We start from the raw sequence: 20538 nt of genomic DNA on the forward strand, positions 1-20538 counted from the left end.
ACCTGACTACAAATAACTCAATTTCATTTCTTTTTATGGCTGAGTAATATTCCATTGTATATATGTGCCACATCTTCTTTATCCATTCATCTGTCGATGGACCTTTAGGTTGGTTGCATGTCCTGGCTATTGTAAATAGTGCTGCAGTGAACATTGTCGTACATGTCTCTTTTTTAATTATGGTTTTCTCAGGGTGTATACCCAGTGGTAGGATTGCTGAGTCGTATGGTAGTTCTATTTTTAGTTTTTTAAGGAACCTCCATACTGTTTTCCATAGTGGTTGTATCAATTTACATTCCCACCAACAGTGCAGGAGGGTTCCCTTTTCACCACACCCTTTCCAACATTTATTGTTTCTAGATTTTTTGATGATGGCCATTCTAACTGGTGTGAGGTGATACCTCATTGTAGTTTTGATTTGCATTTCTCTAATAATTAGTGATGTTGAGCATCTTTTCATGTGCCTCTTGGCCATCTGTATGTCTTCCTTGGTGAAATGTCTATTTAGGTCTTCTGCCCTTTTTTTTTAAGAAATGAATGTTTCATTAATTTTCAGACTTTTTAAAATATAAATTTATTTATTTATTTATTCATTTTTAACTGTGTTGGGTCTTCATTTCTGCACGAGGGCTTTCTCTAGTTGTGGCGAGCGGGGGCCACTCTTCATCACAGTGCGTGGGCCTCTCACTATCGCGGCCTCTCTTGTTGCGGAGCACAGGCTCCAGATGCACAGGCTCAGTAGCTGTGGCTCATGGGTGCAGTTGCTCCGCGGCATGTGGGATCTTCCCAGACCAGGGCTCGAACCTGTGTCCCCTGCATTGGCAGGCAGATTCTCAACCACTGCACCACCAGGGATACCCCTTCTGCCCATTTTTTTTTTTTTTTTTTTTTTTTGCCTTATGCGGGCCTTTCACTGTTGTGGCGTCTCCCGCTGCGGAGCACAGGCTCCGGACGCGCAGGCTCAGCAGCCATGGCTCATGGGCCCACCCACTCCGCAGCATGTGGGATCTTCCCGGACCGGGGCACGAACCCATGTCCCCTGCATCGGCAGGCGGACTCCCAACCACTGCGCCACCAGGGAAGCCCTTTCTGCCCATTTTTTAACTGGATTGTTTGTTTTTTTGATATTGAGCTCCGTGAGCTGTTTGTATATTTTGGAGATTAATCCCTTGTCTGTTGTTTCATTTGCAAAATTTTCTCCCATTCTGAGGGTTGTCTTTTTGTCTTGTTTATGGTTTCCTTTGCTGTGCAAAAGCTTTTAAGTTTAAGTGCCATTTGTTTATTTTTGTTTTTATTTCCGTTACTCTAGGAGGTGGGTCAAAAAAGATCTTGTTGTGATTTATGTCAAAGAGTGTTTTTCCTATGTTTTTCTTTAAGAGTTTTATAGTGTCTGGTATTACATTGAAGTCTTTAATCCATTTGGAGTTTATTTTTGTGCATGGTGTTAGGTAGTGTTTTCATTTCATTCTTTTACCTGTAGCTGTCCAGTTCTCCCAGCACCACTTATTGAAGAGGCTGTCTTTTCTCCATTGTATGTTCTTGCCTCCTTTGTCGTAAATTAGGTGCCCATAAGTGCGTGGGTTTATCTCTGGGCATTCTATCCTGTACCATTGATTATTTCTGTTTTTGTGCCAGTACCGTACTGTCTTGATTACTGTAGCTTTGTGGTATAGTTTGAAGTTGGGGAGCCTTATGCCTCCAGCTCCATTTTTCTTTCTCAAGATTGCTTTGGCTATTCAGAGTCTTTTGTATTTCCATGCGAATTGTAAAATTTTTTTGTTCTAATTCTGTGAAGAATGCCATTGGTAGTTTGATAGAGAGTGCACTGCATCTGTAGATTGCTTTGGGTAGTATAGTCATTTTCACATTATTGATTCTTCCAATACAAGAACATGGTATATTTCTCCATCTGTTTATGTCATCTTTGATTTCTTTCATCAGTGTTTTATAGTTTTCTGAGTACAGGTCTTTTGCCTCCTTAGGCAGGTTTATTCCTAGGTATTTTATTCTTTTTGTTGCAGTGGCAAATGGGAGTGTTTCCTTAATTTCTCTTTCTGATTTTCCGTTGTTGGTGATAAGAATGCCAGATATTTCCGTGCATTAATTTTGTGTCCTACAACCTTACCAAATTCATTGATTAGTTCTAGTAGTTTTCTGGTGGCATCTTTAGGATTTTCTACATATAGTATTATGTCATCGTCAAACAGTGACAGTTTTACTTCTTCTTTTCCAATTTGTATTCCTTTTATTTCTTTTTCTTCTCTGATTGCTATGGGTAGGACTTCCAAAACTATGTTGAATAAGAATGGCGAGCGTGGTCATCCTTGTCTTGTTCCTGATCTTAGTGGAAATGCTTTCAGTTTTTCACCATTGAGTATGATGTTTGCTGTGGGTTTGTCATATATGGCCTTTATTATGTTGAGGTAGGTTCCTTCTATGCCCATTTTCTGGTGAGTTTTTATCATAAATGAGTGTTGAATTTTGTCACAAGCTTTTTCTGTGTCTATTGAGATGATCATATGGTTTTTATTCCTTAATTTGGTAATGTGGTGTATCACATTGATTGATTTGTGTATATTGAAGAATCCTTGCATCCCTGGGATAAATCCCACTTGATCATGGTGTGTGATCCTTTTAATGTGCTGTTGGATTCTGTTTGCTAGTATTTTGTTCAGGATTTTTGCATCTGTGTTCATCAGTGATATTGAATTTTCTTTTCTTGTGATATCTTTTTCTGGTTTTGGTATCAGGGTGGTTGTGGCTTCGTAGAATGAATTTGGGAGTGTTTCTACCTCTGCAATTTTTTGGAAAAGTTTGAGAAGGATCGGTGTTAGCTGTTCTCTAAATGTTTGATAGAATTCGCCTGTGAAGCCATCTGGTCCTGGACTTTTTGTTTGCTGGAAGACTTTTAATTATGGTTTCAATTTCATTACTTGTGATAGGTCTGTTTATATTTTCCAGTTCTTCCTGGTTCAGTCTAGGAAAATTGTACCTTTCCAAGAATTTGTCCATTTCTTCATGGTTCTCCATTTCATTGGCATATAGTTGTCTGGAGTAGTCTCTTATAATCCTTTGTATTTCTGCAGTGTCAGTTGTGATTTCTCCTTTTTCATTTCTCACTTTATTGATTTACATCCTCTTCCTTTTTTTCTTGATGAGGCTGGCTAAGGGTTTATCAATTTTGTTTATCTTCTTAAAGAACCAACTTTTAGTTTTATTGATCTTTGCTCTTGTTTTCTTCGTTTGTGTTTCATTTATTTCTGCTCTGATCTTTATGAATCTCTTTCTTTCTACTGACTTTGGGTTTTCTTTGTTTTTCTTTCTCTAGTTGTTTTAAGTGTAGGGTTAGATTGTTTATTTGAGATATTTGTTTCTTGAGGTGAGATTGTATTGCTATAAACTTCCCTCTTAGAACTGCTTTTGCTGTGTCCCATAGGTTTTGGGTCGTCATGTTTTCATTGTCATTTGTTTCTATGTATTTTTTAATTTCTTCTTTGATTTCTTCAGTGATCTCTTGGTTATTTAGTAGCACACTATTTAGCCTCCATGTATTTGTGTTTTTTACAGTATTTTTCCTGTAATTGATTTCCAACCTCATAGCATTGCGGTCAGAAAAGATGCTTGATACGATTTCAGTTTTCTTAAATTTTCCGAGGCTTGATTTGTGACCCAAGATGTGATCTATCCTGGAGAATGTTCTGTGTGCACTTGAGAAGAAAGTGTATTCTGCCACTTTGGGGTGGAATGTTCTATAAATATCAGTTAGATCTATCTGGTCTGTTGTGTCATTTAAAGTGTGTGTTTCCTTATCTATTTTCTATTTGGATGATCTGTCCATTGGTGTAAGCAGGGTGTTAAAGTCCCCTACTATTATTGTGTTACTGTCAATTTCTCCTTTCATGGTTGTTAGCATTTGCCTTATTTATTGAGCTGCTCCTATGTTGGGTGCATAAACATTTATAATTATTATATCTTCTTCTTGGATTGATCCCTTGATCATGAAGTAGTGTCTCTCCTTATCTCTTGTAGCAGTCTTTATTTTAAAGTCTACTTTATCTCATACAAGTATTGCTACTCCAGCTTTCTTTTGATTTCCATTTGCATGGAATATCTTTTTCCATCCCTCCACTTTCAGTCTGTATGTGTCCCTAGGTCTGAAGTGGGTCTCTTGTAGACAGCATATATATGGCTCTTATTGTTTTGTATCCATTCAGCCAGTCTGTATCTTTTAGTTGGGGCATTTAATCCATTTACATTCCAGGTTATTATCGATATGTATGTTCCTATTACCATTTTCTTCATTGTTTTGGGTTTGCTTTTGTGGGTCTTTTTCTTCTCTTGTGTTTCCCACTTAGAGAGGTTTCTTTAGCATTTGTTGTAAAGCTGGTTTGGTGGTGCTGAATTCTCTTAGCTTTTGCTTGTCTGAAAAGCTTTTGATTTCTCCATCGAATCTGAATGGGATCCTTGCTGGGTAGAGTAATTTTGGTTGTAGGTTTTTCTTTCATCACTTTAAGTATGTCCTGCCACTCCCTTCTGGCCTGCAGAGTTTCTGCTGAAAAATCAGCTGATAACCTTATGGGGATTCCTTTGTATGTTATTTTTTGTTTTTCCCTCACTGCTTTTAATATTTTTTCTTTGAATTTAATTTTTGTTAGTTTGATTAATATGTGTCTTGGTGTGTTTTTCCTAGGGTTTATCCTGAATGGTACTCTCTGTGCTTCCTGGACTTGAGTGACTATTTCCTTTCCCATGTTAGGGAAGTTTTCAACTATAATCTCTTCAAATATTTTCTTTTTCTCTTCTTCTTCTGGGAACCCTATAATTCGAATGTTGATGCATTTAGTATTGTCCCAGATATCTCTGAGATTGTCTTCAATTCTTTTCATTCTTTTTTCTTTCTTCTGCTTCCTGGCAGTTATTTCCACCATTTTTTCTTCCAGCTCACTTATTCATTCTTCTGCCTCAGTTATTCTGTTATTGATTCCTTCTAGTGTATTTTTCATTTCAGTTATTGTGTTGTTCACCTCTGTTTGTTCTTTAGTTCTTCTAGATCTTTGTTAAACATTTCTTGTATTTTCTCAATCCGTGCCTCCATTCTGATTCTGGATCATCTTTACTGTTGTTACTCTGAATTCTTTTTTAGGTAGATTGCCTATTTCCTCTTCATTTATTTGGTTTTGTAGGTTTTTACTTTGCTCCTTCATCTGTGACATATTTTCTTCCCATCTCCTTTTTTTTTTTTTTTTTTAATTTTAATGAGTGGGATTGTGTTCCTGTCTTAATGTTGTTTGGCCTGAGGCTTCCAACACTGGAGTTTGTAGGCTGTTGGGTAGAGCTGGGTCTTGGTGCTGAGATGAGGAGCTCTGTGAGACCTCACTCCGATGAATATTCCCTAGGGTCTGAGGTTCTCTGTTAGTTCAATGGTTCAGACTCAAATCTCCCACCGCAAGAGCTTTGGCCCAACCCCGGGCTCATGAACCAAGATCCAACAAACCGCCTGGGGCAGCAAAAAAAAAAAAAAAGAACAGTAACAAAGTAAAAAATAAAGTTAGACTAGGAAACTAACAGATATGTTAGGAAGAATATAAAAATAAAAATATAGATGAATCAACACCTGGAAGGTATATCAGTACCACAATAGTAAAAAAGAGGAGAGAAAAGAAAAAAGGGTGGAGTAGGGGGGAGGAAGGCCTTGGCTGTGGAGGGCGGGGCCTAAGCAAAGGCGAGGTTTGGGTGGTGGGCGGGGCCAATGCTCAGGACCCACAGGGCTGGAAAAGGCCCTGGGGGCTGTGGCGGTTGGGGCTTAGGCTCAAGGAACAGAAGGGACCCAGGTGTACCCCCCACCCCTGGTCTCAGAGGGCAGGGTACCTCACTGGGAGTGCAGCAGGCTTCCTGGGCTCAAGTGCGTGGGGCACACACCGTCCTGTCCTCTCCTGCTCCTCCAATCTGGGAGGGTGCCTCCCCGCTGACTTTCCTGATCTCCCTGCGTTCCCTCCTATGCCCCCAAGGACCTACGTGGCCTGGAGGGGGACTTTGGAGGACAGGGGACAGGCCTGGGAGCTCAACAGGCTCCCTCTGCCCAAGTGGGCGGGGCAATTGCCCTCCAAAAAGACATCTTTTAAAATTTTTAACTGAAATGCTTTTAGATGTTAGGTCATCCTTGTTTACTGAAGTGAAACATTCTTTGGGATATAGGTATTTCTTTTGCTAAATAAACTTATTTTATGAATTTCAGGCCCAAAGTCTTCAGTGATATTTTTGGAATTGAGTATACCAAATGTTATCAGTATTGACCCAAAGTGTGATATAACCTAATCTTTGTGGGACATTGTATCCATAGTGATAAAGAAGGAAAGCAGTGTACATTCTTAAGGTTAGACAAGTATAATGTCAAGAATTTTATGTTAAGTGTCAAAAATATTTGTTTTTTTAGAGGAGAGGCCACAATGGACAGGAAATTCCAGAGGCAAGGCAGTGCTACAAATTCTGAAAGTGCTGAGTAAAATTCATAATATATCTCCATCAGTGCATGCAGTTCATTCATTTTTATTGCTGTGCAGCATTTCAGTTTATAAATATACCACAATTTACTTATTTTACTTAGTTTTTGACTATTATAACAATACTACTAGTAACCATCTACATGTTTCCTGCTGCATGTATACAAGATTTATCTAGGATTTATACCTAGAAGTGGAATTGCTAGATCATAGAGTGTTTTCATCTTTGCCAAATACTCCCAAATTTCTTTCCAAAGTGGTTGGATTGATTCCATTTCTAAATGAATATATGAGTTGTAATTGCTGTGCATCTTTACATTCAGGTTGTCAGTCATTATCATTGCTGATTATATGTTACAGATATCTTCTCTCAGTTTGCATCAGCCAAAATTCTTAGACTAATGGATATTATAGTAAATGTGATTCACTAAGTGGTGGGATTAAAAATTATATCTAAATGCAACTAATGAAATTATGCTGAAAACAAATGTGAAGTTTAACAGATGAACATGTCCCTTGACCAAGATTGTGTACTTTTTCTTGTTTTCACCCTCTTCTAGAAATAGTGAGTGAAACAGAATCTCCAATACCTTCCTACTCTCATCTACACAGTGAAAGCTCTATTCCAGAAGAATTGGGCAGCCCTGCTGTTGAATATATACCATCTGAATCTATAGTTCAGGAGCAGCCTGGAAGTCCAGATCACAGTATACTTACTGAAGAAATGGTTTTTTCACAAGAACTGGAATCTTCTACCTCGCCTAGTAAACATGTAAGTTAATATATATTTATATCTTAAAGCTTCTTTAGAAAAAAACCTGCCTGAAGGTATATTATTAACAGTTATATTCTTGCTATTAAAGGACAGCATTGACTATCACCCATACCTGTAACATATACTATATGACATTTGAGTAGAAATAAAGCTTTTCCTTGACTCCTAAAGATTTATAAATATATGAATTTTAGCTTTAGGGGCAGTTATAAAATTATATGCTGTGAAGTTTTTAATATTTAGGGGATAGGAACTTCTAAAGTTTTTAATAAAGATAATATGTGAGACAATACAAGTTCTTATTATAGTCTGTTTTGTCATGTAATAGAAACAATAAGACCTTAAACCACACCAGTGTGCCTTTTCTTTTTTTTTTTTTAACATCTTTATAGGAGTATAATTGCTTTACAATGGTGTGTTAGTTTCTGCTTCACAACAAAATGAATCAGTTATATATATATATATATATATATATATATATATATATGTTCCCATATCTCTTCCCGCTTGCGTCTCCCTCCCTCCCACGCTCCCTATCCCACCCCTCTAGGTGGTCACAAAACACTGAGCTGATCTCCCTGTGCTATGCAGCTGCTTCCCACTAGCTATCTCTTTTACATGTGGTAGTGTATATATGTCAGTGCTACTCTCTCACTTCGACCCAGCTTATCCTTCCCCCTCCCCGTGTCCTCAAGTCCATTCTCTACGTCTGTGTCTTTATTCCTGTCCTGCCCCTGGGTTCATCAGAACCTTTTTTTTTTTTTTTTTTAGATTCCATATATATGTGTTAGCATACGGTATTTGTTTTTCTCTTTCTAACTTACTTCACTCTGTATGACAGACTCTAGGTCCATCCACCTCAATACAAATAGTTCAATTTTGTTTCTTTTTATAGCATAACTATTAAATATTATAAGTGAACACAAACATTGTTAAAGCCTCTTTGTGTTTAAAAAAAAGAATCCACCTAAATTCAGTGTGTCTTAAAGTCACTTCTATAATAAGAAGTAATATTTATTGAGTGTTTACTTACCAAGTGCCAGGTAGTATGCTGAATGCCTTATGTAGATTATCCTCACAACAATTCTTTAGATTTTAAGCCCCACTCTGAAGCTTAGCAGGCTAAGAAACTTGCCCATAGTCACAGGGATAGGAAGTGGTGATAGCTAGGAATCAAATCAGACATTCTCACTTCCACTTGATATCAAGGTAGAAATTACACCCTTTCTAATAAATAATCTCATTTGGGCAGTCTTCTTATGCTCTTTTCTTCCCTTCCCGCTTCCATTTCTCCTTCTTTCCTTCCATAAAAGTAGTACATTAGTATATTTAAATTTTTTTTCAGTTTTATTGACATGCAATTGACACACAGCACTGTGTGAGTTAAAGGTGTACAGCATAATAACTTGACATATATATATATATATTGTGAAATGATTACCACAATAAGTTTAGTTAATATCCATCACCTCATATAGTTACAAAAAGTTTTTTTCCTTGTGATGAGAACTTTTAGGATCTACTCTTTTAGCACCTTTCAAATATACCATATAGCAGTGTTAACTATAGTCATCATGTTGTACATTACATCCCCAGTACCTATATGTCTTATAACTGGAAGCTTATACTTTTCAACCAGCTTCACCCAGTTCCCCCACCTCTCCACCCCCACCTCTGCTGATCACAAGTCTGATCTCTTTTTCTATGAGTTTGGGTTTTTTTAGATTCCACATATAAGTGAGATCATATAGTATTTGTCTTTCTCTCTCTGACTTATTTCACTTAGTACAATGCCCTCAAGATCCATCCGTGTTGTCTCAAATGACAGGATTTCTGGTTTGTTTGGGTTTTTTAATGGCTGAATAGTATTTGTGTGTGTGCATGTGTGTGTGTTTGTGTGTGTGTGTGTATGTCATATTTTCTTTATCCATTCATCTGTTAATGAAGACCTACCGTATGATCCAGCAAATTCAGTTCTGGATATATATCTGAAGGAAGTGAAATTACTATGTCAAAGAGATATCTGCACCCCCATATTTAGTATTTTTAAAGTTAAAACGAATAAGGGGGTAAGTATCACTGATTCAGTAGCCACTCATAATTTATTATAAACATTTTTTAAAAGCATGCTTTTTTATAACTTTTTTCTCTACCTTTAAAAAGTCAAGATCTTATCCTTAGTATATTTTGCAAACTTTTTTCACTTTTTATTTCATAAAGTTATTTAAAACTCTTTGTAAATATTATCTTCAACTGGTTCGTATCTTGAATTTTAAATAGAATTTTACAACTGTATCACAAAACGGTTCCCATTTGATTTTCTGTTTGAACAGTCACCTCCTAAAAGCTGCACATCTGTGTCAAAGCAGGAGTCTAGCAAAGGAAGTCATAGAACTGGAGGACAATGTCGTCTACCCGTCAAGTCCCATCAACACTGTTATAGTTGGTCAGATGAGTCATTATCTATGACACAGTCAGGTAAGACTAACAAGGAGGAGTTAGTTTTCTTTGCACTATATTTGAATTCCTCTTTAATAAGCTTTGTCTAACTGTACGGCTGGTAAAATGTTATTCTTTGTTTCCTTTGTAAAGACTTTTTTCTTGCCAAGACTAAATCGCATAATTCTTTGCTTTTCATTGATAATTATATCCCTAATTACACCAATATGATAAATTGTTATATTCTTGGATGTTAATAGTCATTTATTCATCACACATTCTTTGAATTTTTGGTGTGTGTCAGGCACTGCTTATGTGTTCCCATAGTGCTCTGCTCTTCAACTTGTTATACAAGGCAACACATAAATTGTAATCAAACTTTACACAGCAGGTTTCCCCTACTAGAATATAGACTTCTGCAAAGGAAAGTCCTATGTTTTAACAGTTGTAGCACCAGGCCCTAGCAGGTACTTTGCATTGCACATAGTAGGTATTTATTAAATGTTTCTTGAATGATTTAATGATGACAGTGAGGAGAAATAGGAGGTGGTAGAGCAGGGTAGTATAAGACTAAAGGGAGGAAAAGTAGAGAAGAGACTGCACATGGCAGTGGGGAGCATTATCTGTTTTCCCATAACCTCTATCATACTGTAAATCTCTGTGGCATATAGATTACGAAAGAATAAACAGCCTTTACTCTAGAAGACTTGATTCAAGGCATTGATCGTGGGAGGCATATCTAGATAGACAATACTTGGTTTATGTAGGATTCTGAGGAAGATTAATACCATGTTGAGTGTATGTCTTTTGAGTTCATTTTCAGTTTTCTTTTGAGAGTAGACATTTAGTAAAGGAAAAGTGAAAAATACTATTCATTTTTTGATCTTTGATTCTATTCTGTACCCCCTTTGTTTTCAATGTTTTAAACAGTAATAAATCATGGATTTTTTCCCCATGCCCATATTTATAGATCTCCTTTATTCTTTGAATAACTGCATAATATTTCAAAGGGTAGGTATACCATAATTTATTTAACCATTTCCCTAGTGATAGTCATGTAGGTTTTCTCAAAATTTTCAATATTTCAAATAATGCTGTAATGAACATCTTCATTTATATAGATCCCTGTTGAATATTTCAGTAGGAATAAATTCTTAGAAATGGAATTACTGGATCAAGCCAGTAATTAAAGTTGAAGAATGTTGTCTGTCATATTTAAATTGTTTTTTTTTAAGATTTATTCATTGTTTATTGTATTTATTTTGGGGTGTGTCAGGTCTTAGTTGCAGCACGCGGGATCTTTGTTGAGACATGGGGTATCTTCATTGTGGTGCATGGGCTTCTCTCTAGTTGTGGTGTGCAGGTTTCTCTCTAGTTGTGGCATGCAGGTTTTCTCTTCTCTAGTTGTGGCGCACGGGTTCCAGAGCGTGTAGGCTCTGTAGTTGGCAGCATGCGGGCTCTAGTTGAGGCGCGTGAGCTCAGTAGTTGTGGCACACAGCTTAGTTGCCCCGCGGCATGTGGGATCTTAGTTCCCTGACCAGGGATTGAACCCATGTTCCCTGCATTGCAAGGCAGATTCTTTACCACTGGACCACCAGGGAAGTCCCTGTCTGTCATATTTATCTGTTGCAAGTGATTAGCATTTTTATATATTTGCTTTCATGTACTCTGGTGAAAAGTTACTGCCAGTAGAATAATATGTCAGTGGACATAAACTTGATACTTGGAAATATGGATTCTCATCATGGCTCTATTACATACTGATGACTCTCTTTAAGTTTCCTTCCCATATTAGATAATCTTTTCTATCTGTAGCAATGGAAAATAATATCTTAACCATCCTTGCATGAGTTATGCAACAAGGATTGATGATAATATTTATAAGATACTGTTTTATTGGTAAAACATATTTAAGCAAGAACAGCTTTAGAAAAACAGCTCTGAGATTTTTCAACTATAATGCCATCTACCTATTCATGATGACATCATTTATATGCAGTATTTATGGAAATGGTAAATTTTAATGTAGTGGAGTTATATAATACCTTTCTCACTTAAGTGATGGAGAGTTTGTTATAAACCAAATTAATACAGTCAGCATGTGTCAGATAATCAAACTTAATTTTTTTTTTCTTTTTTTTTTTGCGGTACACGGGCCTTTCACTGTTGTGGCCTCTCCCGTTGCGGAGCACAGGCTCTGGACGCGCAGGCTCAGCGGCCATGGCTCACAGGCCCAGCCGCTCCGCGGCATGTGGGATCTTCCCGGACCGGGGCACGAACCCGTGTCCCCCGCATCGGCAGGCGGACTCTCAACCACTGCACCACCAGGGAAGCCCCCGAACTTAATTTTTGATTGAGTTATTCTGTCCATCTGCTTATTCTGTCTTGATGTGTTTCAACAAACTGAAGTATCATTTACCTGCCACTTCCCCTGTCCCCTCACCTTCCAAAAAACCCTGTAGGAGAGAATTTCATAAAGACAATTCATTCATCTAGAAAGTCTCTTGGATTAAAAAAAAAAAATTATAGAGATTCTCTTAGATGTTACTGATGATAACCACTGTTGTAATACTAGATTTGGGCATATATAAAATGTATTCCCATTCACTTTCATAGACTTTTACTTAATCTCTACCCTTCATTTGTAGGATTTTCGTTTCTTTAGTACTTAAAAATAAAAACGTTTCCCAAGGTCTTTCATCTAAAACTTGAAGTTTCTCATCATCTGCTATTAAATCTTCACAATCATAGATGATAAAGATATTTTTATTTTAAAAAATCACTGTTGACATATCCAATTTTTAAAATATATTCATTTAAAATAAACTTTTTGGGGGCAGAGTTGAAACTAAGTCTGTGGGAGTGTAGTAGTCTCCTATAAAATTTTATCAAAGTAACATCTCAAGTTTTGGAAGCACATAAAGAATACACAGTTAAAAGAATACACAGCTGTAGAAGATGCAAAGATATGGGTTTATACTTCATTTTAGAAAGATTATAATTTTTTGCCCAGCCTACAGTCCTACCCCCAATTATTGTACTAGAATCATCAGTTAAATCACTGTAAAGCTTACCGCTAAGGTTCAGAGTCTTTTAACCCTGAAACCAATTGATTATTTTCTTCAGAAATTAAAAGAAAGCATGAGCAGGATATTCAGTTGATATCTCATCTCTACAACCTTTTTTAGTTTTAAACCAAAAAATATGTTACATAAAATATGGCTACATAAAAATGTTTGTTTTATGTGTGCTAATACTACCACCATTTACTGAGCTGTAATAGTAGTCCAGGTACTGTGCTTCATGCTTTATATACCTTATTTAATTTTCACATCAATTCTAGAAATTGGTAAGTGTCAAACACCTTACCGATTACGTAATAGATCCTGAGTTGAAAATGGCCTTTATTGTTACTTCATTTTATGAGTGTTGATCACTAAGTAGTAAACTTTGCCCATGCTAAGGGCTCAGTCTGATGCGACTACTGGTATAAGATGGATATAACTTCCTAGTATACCTTAAGTTAGGACATAAAAGTGGCAGGAACTTAGATGTCATTATTTGTAATCCAGATATTTAGATCACATTGCAAAAAAAGACTATTATCTTTTTAAAATAAATTCTGTGACTAGTTCTATGCAGTTTAATCTGAAGTGCTTGAAAAAACCTGATTGTTTATGATATAATGTTGTAATGTACATCTGAGTCTTCAGATTTGTATACAATAGTATTTCTCTTATAAGACTATTAAATGTCTCACTCATTAAATGACACCATTGTGTGATTCAGGGAGGAGGTGTGAGGAACAGTCTTTTTTTTTTTTTTCTATGTAATTTCCATGTGTAGTGAAATAAACAGTGTTTTTAAATGATACTTATTTTTATAAGATATGCATGACACTTAACAATGAAATGTCTTTTTCACGATTTTGCTATGACTGGACATCTACTTTATGTGTATATATGTGTCTGAATTGTTGGGAAGAAAATAAGATTTAACTAGTTTCATTTCAGTTATTTTAAATATTTTAAGAACTTCCAAAGAAAGCTTACTGCAGAGTATATTTCTTTATAATTTTTCTCTCTCCTTTTATGTGATGTTAAGACATCAGCTGATGACTCACAATCAATTTAAAATGTTAAAATTCCACTTTGATTTTAATATGACTTAAAAACTATCAAACTACTATTAATAACCAAGAGGAAGTACAGTTAAATATGGCTGTCTTGTCACCAGGAACTAAATCCTTGCAGAATGTCCAAAGTTTACTAACCAAAGTTTTTCAACTTCCAGCTGCTTATCTTATCAAGAACAGGGTACCTTGAGATTTATTTGCAGTTTCAAATAGTGCAATTAGAAAGTGAAAACAGATAGGAAGACACCCACCCTCCCCATAGAGATTTAGGGGAAAAGAAAGGATGCAAATCACTAATAATTTTTTTCTGAAGCTCAAATTTTAAATGTTAGATTGACTTTACATTGGTGCTTTTTATTAATAGTTACTGAGTTAACTTTATTTTTAAGTTAAATAAAAAGATTCTGTATCTCTTTTAGAAACTACATCTGACCAGAGTGACATTGAAGGTAGGATCAGAGCCCTGAAGGATGAGCTGCGGAAAAGAAAATCAGTTGTGGACCAACTGAAGAAGGAACAGAAAAAAAGGCAAAAGGAAAGACTGAAAGCCCAAGAAGCCAGTCTAATCAAACAATTGGAGGTTAGAAATAAGAAGAAAGGGGTTTAATTTCAAGGCTAATGTAAATGTGAACCCTGAAATGTTTTTAGTGTTGTTAATAAAGTAATGGATTAGAATTTTTCAATATTAATTTTGTACCACATTTTAACCTAACTTTAAAAAAAAATCTGAACAAACTCTTGCTTGAAAGATTAAATTAAATATTAAATTAAAATGTTAAATATTATAATATCAGGTATTAAAGTAAATAGTAAAAGTATTAAAATAAGTTTTTTTCTAAAGAAGAAAGATTAGGCCTATGAAAGAAAAATTGATATCCGTGTCCTCTAAAGCAAAGAACCATTAGATACATAATCCTAGCTATTGGAACTGTTACTGCCTTTTTTTTTTTTTTAAAGCGGAGTGGTGTTTCATGCCACACGACTTATTAGTACGACTCTTTGTACTGTTTGAATGGCTCCTAAATAATAGCTCTAAACTTGACTTTCCTTAACTCTAGCAACCTTCCCTGATCCTACCCCAGTCTGGAAACCTAGTTTTTATGTCTTCCTCATTCTGTTTTCTCCCATCCATTCAGTCACCAGATCCCATTGGTACTTTTTTCATAAATCTTCTTGCTTGTCCCTTTCCATTCCTACTGCCATCAAGCTATTTGGGGCCCTTATGTCCTCCTGCCTCTGTTGTCTACATAGCGTCTTAAATGTCCCTGCCTCTGGTCGCTTCCCTATAGCTTACATGCATTCTGCCAGCCTAGTGTTCCTAAACACCACATTCGTTATAGAACCGGTCTGAACTTCCTGCTCATCATAAGAATCCCTTCTCATGGCCTGACCTGATCATTCAGCTTCTATCCAGACACTTCCAGTAATAGCAAATTTCAGATTTTCAAGGCAGTTGGTTTCATTGGTTGGACTCGAGGTGCTCTAAGTGTTAGAAAGCTCTTTGTTATGCTTAGCCAGAATTTCTGTTCTTTTAATCATCCTTGTGTGGTAACACCAAACATGTGTCCTCCTACATTAATTAATCAGGTGCATATTTATGTGCTGGAAACTCAGCTAATTACTTTACACGTATTTTTCATTTTATCCTCAAAGTAACAAGGTGTAGATATTACTATCCCTCTTTTACAGATGAGGAAACTAAGTTTTAGTGAGATTAATGATATCCAGAGACACACAGCTCACATGTGTTAAAACTAGGATTTTAATCTAGCTCGAATTCCAAATTCTGTGCCCCTGCTGTTACACTACATTATCTTCCACATAGAAACTAGACCTGCTAACAGATCTGGAGAAGATAGACGTTTACACAGGCACACAATACAGAGATGGGAATGGGAATTGTAACTTGCACATATGTTTAGAAGTAAGAAAAAGTGGTTAAGATTCAGTGGCCATGCTGAGAAGTTCATGTTGGAAAGTAGTGAGGAACAAAATTTAAAAATAAAGATCATGTTCAGGGCCTTAGAAACCAGACTGATAAGTTTGGACTTCATCCTGTATAGGTCTGTAGCGTTCAACCTGACTATACATTAGAATTAACTGAGGAGCTTTTTTGAAAAATACAAATATCCAGGCTCACTTCCAGAGATTTTGATTTAATTGGTCTAGGGTGGGGCCCAGGATTTAAAAGTACTGCTATAGGTCATGTGGAACCATTGAAAGCTAAATGAAATACTGTTAGATTGAATGGCATTGCCCAAAAAGTTCATTAATAGGTATGTCACCCGGAAGGATATCTAGAGAAGGATACAAAAGATCCATCTCATTCAACATTCTATTAAACGGTTTAAATAAAGGCAAAAGAAAGTTCTGTATTTAGATTTTACAATTATAGTATATGATAGAGAAATATATAATACATAGCAGTTCATACGAAAAAAACCTTTTGGATTTTATTTGATCACATATTTAATAAAAGAACTACACTCATATAAGTATAGCTTTCAGATCTGAGAAATCATTGTCCTTATGTATACCTAGCTAGCCAAATCATCTAGCTGTAGTATATGTTTAATACCAATGTTTATCAAAACATTGACCGTTCAGAGGAAGGTAACATAGACGGTGATAGTTATAAAAATAGTGATTTTAGCCTAAGTTTTAGGGAACTGCAGCAGTTGACAAACATCCATCTGCTCATTCACTCAGCCTTCTTTGAGCCAGACACTGTGAATAGGTACTGGACATATCGTGTTGAGCAAAACAGCTGTGGTCTTAAATGTGAGAGAAGTAAAAGTAGGGATTAATTTTAGGCTAGAAAACTGAGGAGGTTTTTCTAATAGAAGGAGGGCTTCCCTTAGATTTCATTCAAGTTAGAATTATAAATTAGTGAAGTTTTGTTTACAGAATGGCTAATGACTAAGAAATATTTTTGCAATTCTATATTATCATACTCCCAACCACTCCCTTCTCTCTCCTTGAAATTTGTATTCCTGAAGTGCTCACCCCTTAAGAAGCTTACTGCCATTGAAACTTAGTGTAAAGGCTAAACTTCTTAAAAACACCGGGAATGTATTAAGGCATCCTTTAAAGAATAATTATATAATTAGCTAAAGAAGTTTTTTAATGTGGCACGGCCTGAACTATTGCTTCAAAAGTATTAAACTTCTGTAGACTGAGACTGTTATTTCCTAATTGATATTAGTATTACAATTATACAGCTTGCTTATACATAGACTATTTCAAGAAGGCTATACAAGTAACTGATTTTAGAACTCTGGGAAATAATACTGATGCAGGGAGAAAGAATTTTATATCTTTTTTACGGTTTGAATATTTTACCATAAAATATACTATTTTATAATTTAAGATAGTTTAAAAAATTCTGTGTAGTGACTCCTTTGATTTTTCTAAACTTAGTCATATGATGAATTCATTAAGAAAACTGAAGCCGAGCTTAGCCGAGATTTGGAAACATCACCAACAGCCAAGCCTCAGATTAAAACGCTCTCCTCAGCTTCTGAAAAACCCAAGATCAAGCCCCTTCCACTACACAGGTAGAAATTTTTGATAACTAACCTATATTCTGCCTTGTTTGAGAAAGGAATAAGGAAAGGTTTTAAGTAGAAGCTATCTTTTAGGTAACTGTGAAATTGTAGAAGTGAAAATATTGGTTTATATTTTCAGTTTCACTAAAGTAAATTTGTTATTTATGATATAATCACAAATAGAATTTATAATAAGATACAGATTTTAAAATATATTTTGAATCCTGAAATCTGATGGGAGCTGTAAAAATAGTACTCTCCAGCATTGCTATTATAGCATTGTAGGTTGGTATAGTTGTTTTGGAAAACAATTTGGCAATGTTTCAAAAGTCAAAAACAATCTGTAACTTTTGACTCAGTAATTCCACTTCTGAAAATCTAGCTTGAGAAAATATGGGCTATCAAAAATATCTATTTACATGAATATGTTTATAATAACATCTTTTATATTATGTTTATAACATAAACACTGGAAGCAGCCTTTATGTCCAGAACTGGTGAATAGCCCAGTAAAGGATGGTTCTTTCCAGGGATAGAATATTATGCAGTCAGTGAATACAAATACAGAAGATACAAAGTAGCACTATTAGAATATATAATATGGTATATAAGAAAGTCAGGTAGTAATATTTAAACTAAATTTTGAGTGAGTAGAGGTTATATAGGTAAGTGGGACTGAGAAATAGGGGATATTTCAGAGAGAAGGGCACTCATGAGTGACCAGAAGCAACAGAGAGCTTGGCATATCATGGAAGCTGAACATCATAGGATGTAGCTGGAGTTAGGAGAAGAGACTGGAAAAATAAAAAACAAATTGTGATAACCTTGTACTCACGCATTCTTAGTAGTTTCTAATTTACTTTTTTAGAAGATGTGACGCTGTTAAATTTTTTTTAAAAGCATATTTTAGGATATTTTTTAGAAATATTTTAGAAATGTTTTTTAGAAATGTTATAGAGGCTCATTACAATTAATTTAGCATTACCTGGGTTTGAATCCTGACTCCAGTACCAGCTAGCTTTTTAATTTGGGGCAAGTTATTTAACCTGTCTGTGTTTCAATTTTGTAATAGGGATTTAGATCCCTATACCAACACCTGAGTAATAAACTTGTTATGAGAGTTAAAAGACTTAACGTAGAACAGGGCCTAGCACACAATTAGCACTATGTATTAGTTGTTATTATTATTGCTACTAGAATATTGAGGGAAGTGGTAAAAAGATAAAAGTTTAAATCATATCATACCTAACTATCCCAAAACAACAAATGTCAACAATTAGATATATTTCCATCTAGGTTTTTTTTTTTTTTTTTTTTGCGTTACGCGGACCTATCACTGTTGTGGCCTCTCCCGTTGCGGAGCACAGGCTCCGGACGCACAGACTCAGCGGCCATGGCTCACGGGCCTAGCCGCTCCGCGGCATGTGGGATCTTCCCAGACTGGGGCATGAACCCGTGTCTCCTGCATCAGCAGGCGAACTCTCAACTACTGCACCACCAGGGAAGCCCCATCTAGGATTTTTTATGCTTAGATTTTGTGTGTAATTTTGTTACTTATACATTTTTCCTTTATATTACATTATACATAAGTTTTATTTTAATTTCTACAATCCATTGAATGGTTTTATAGTTTTATTAACCAGAGAATGGTAGAATCAGATTTCTGTTTAGAGAAATCTTTCTGACTACAATATGAAGGAAAGATAGAAAGGGGTAAGTTTAGAAGCAGGGATAACAGTAGTCTAAGCCAGCCCTCAGATAATGCACTGTAATAAGAATAGAGAATAGGAGATCGATTTTAGGAATTTTTAAGAAGTATACTTTACAAATTAAAGTGCTAGATAGGGAAGCAGGAAAAAGCTGGATGACTCCCGTGTTTCTCTTAAATAGTAGTTTGTTGGGTCAAAGTTCCACTAACCTAAATGGAAAATTAGGTGTTCTTCGGTGGGAGTCTTATGATTTTGGTTTTAAAATGTTAATTTTGAGGTACCTGTAGTTCATCTAAGTGGAATTATCCAGGAAAGATGTAAGCTTTTTAATTTGGGGTGATCAGCATATAGATGGTGGTTGAAGCTATAAATATAACAACATTTGGGTGAACATTTGGGTGAAAAAGGTCTGCAAATTCAGAGAGAATAAAAGGGAGCCAAGTACTAAATATGATAAAATAGCAACATTTAAGGGGGTTATAAAGAAGTAGGAGTAGAAGCCAAATATTATGACTTAGCAAATAAAAAGAAAGCAAGAAAATGAAGATTGTGAATGTCAACTTAAAGCATGAAAGAGGACAGTAGCACCAGGTGGAGGAATAAAGAATTGAGGGGGAAAAGTCTGCTCAGTATTCTTTAACAACCTAAATGGGAAAAGAATTTTAAAAAGAATAGATATATGTATAACTGAATCACTTTGCTGTATACCTGAAACTAACACAACATTGTAAGTCAACTACAGTCCAGTATAAAATAAAAACTTTAAAAAACAAGGGAAGAAAAAGATCGGGGTGGGGGTGGATTTTTTGAGGCTTGAGGCATGCATATAAGCTGAGGGGAAAAAAGTCACCAGATTGAAGGACTAAAGATTGTAGGAAAAAGAATGGACAGTTGAAGAGTACCATCAATGAGGCTGTGGAAATGTATGGGATTTGGGGCAGAAAGAAGTTTGAACAAATGTGAGAGATACACCTTTTTCTTCCTTGCAGACAGGAGGAAAGGCAGTTGGGATGGCTGTGAATATAGATAAATTTGTAGGTAAAAAGGTTGAAGATAAGAAGGGTCATGCTGATGGCCTCTGTTTCTCTCATTAAAAGAGGCAAGATCATCTACTGAATGTGATGAAGGCCACAAATAGACTTGGTGGAAGTGGCAAAGGTTGGAATACTTCCTGCGAAGAAGAAAAAAGAAGCAGTTGTCTAAGAATTGACTGCTTTTTGTTACCAGTTATTACAGTATCAGCAATACATTTATTTCTGTTTATTAATTTTTCTACTTTAGATCTGAAACAGCAAAGAATTGGAAATCACTGACAGAGTCAGAACGTTCCAGAGGATCCCTGGAGTCTATTGCTGAACATGTTGGTATGTAACTAGAAAAAATAATCACATAGTATCTACATAGACTAAAGATTATACAAGTTACAAAATTC

The 20538-nt window shown here is 35.8% G+C and overlaps 1 protein-coding gene across 4 annotated transcripts in view; it reads left to right on the forward strand.

Moving 5' to 3' along the window:
• CEP350 (centrosomal protein 350) overlaps positions 1-20538 on the forward strand; it is a 139920-nt gene that overhangs the window by 93334 nt on the left and 26048 nt on the right. For all 4 annotated transcript variants that reach the window (XM_067728801.1, XM_067728803.1, XM_067728802.1 and 1 more), the window contains 5 exons: positions 7061-7272; positions 9609-9753; positions 14269-14429; positions 17270-17406; positions 20388-20470. In XM_067728801.1, the coding sequence (XP_067584902.1) occupies positions 7061-7272; positions 9609-9753; positions 14269-14429; positions 17270-17406; positions 20388-20470 (738 nt within the window). The remainder of the gene's footprint in view (positions 1-7060; positions 7273-9608; positions 9754-14268; positions 14430-17269; positions 17407-20387; positions 20471-20538) is intronic.

This window comes from Pseudorca crassidens, chromosome 2, assembly GCF_039906515.1.
Source record: "Pseudorca crassidens isolate mPseCra1 chromosome 2, mPseCra1.hap1, whole genome shotgun sequence".
Classification (NCBI taxonomy): Eukaryota; Metazoa; Chordata; class Mammalia; order Artiodactyla; family Delphinidae; genus Pseudorca; species Pseudorca crassidens.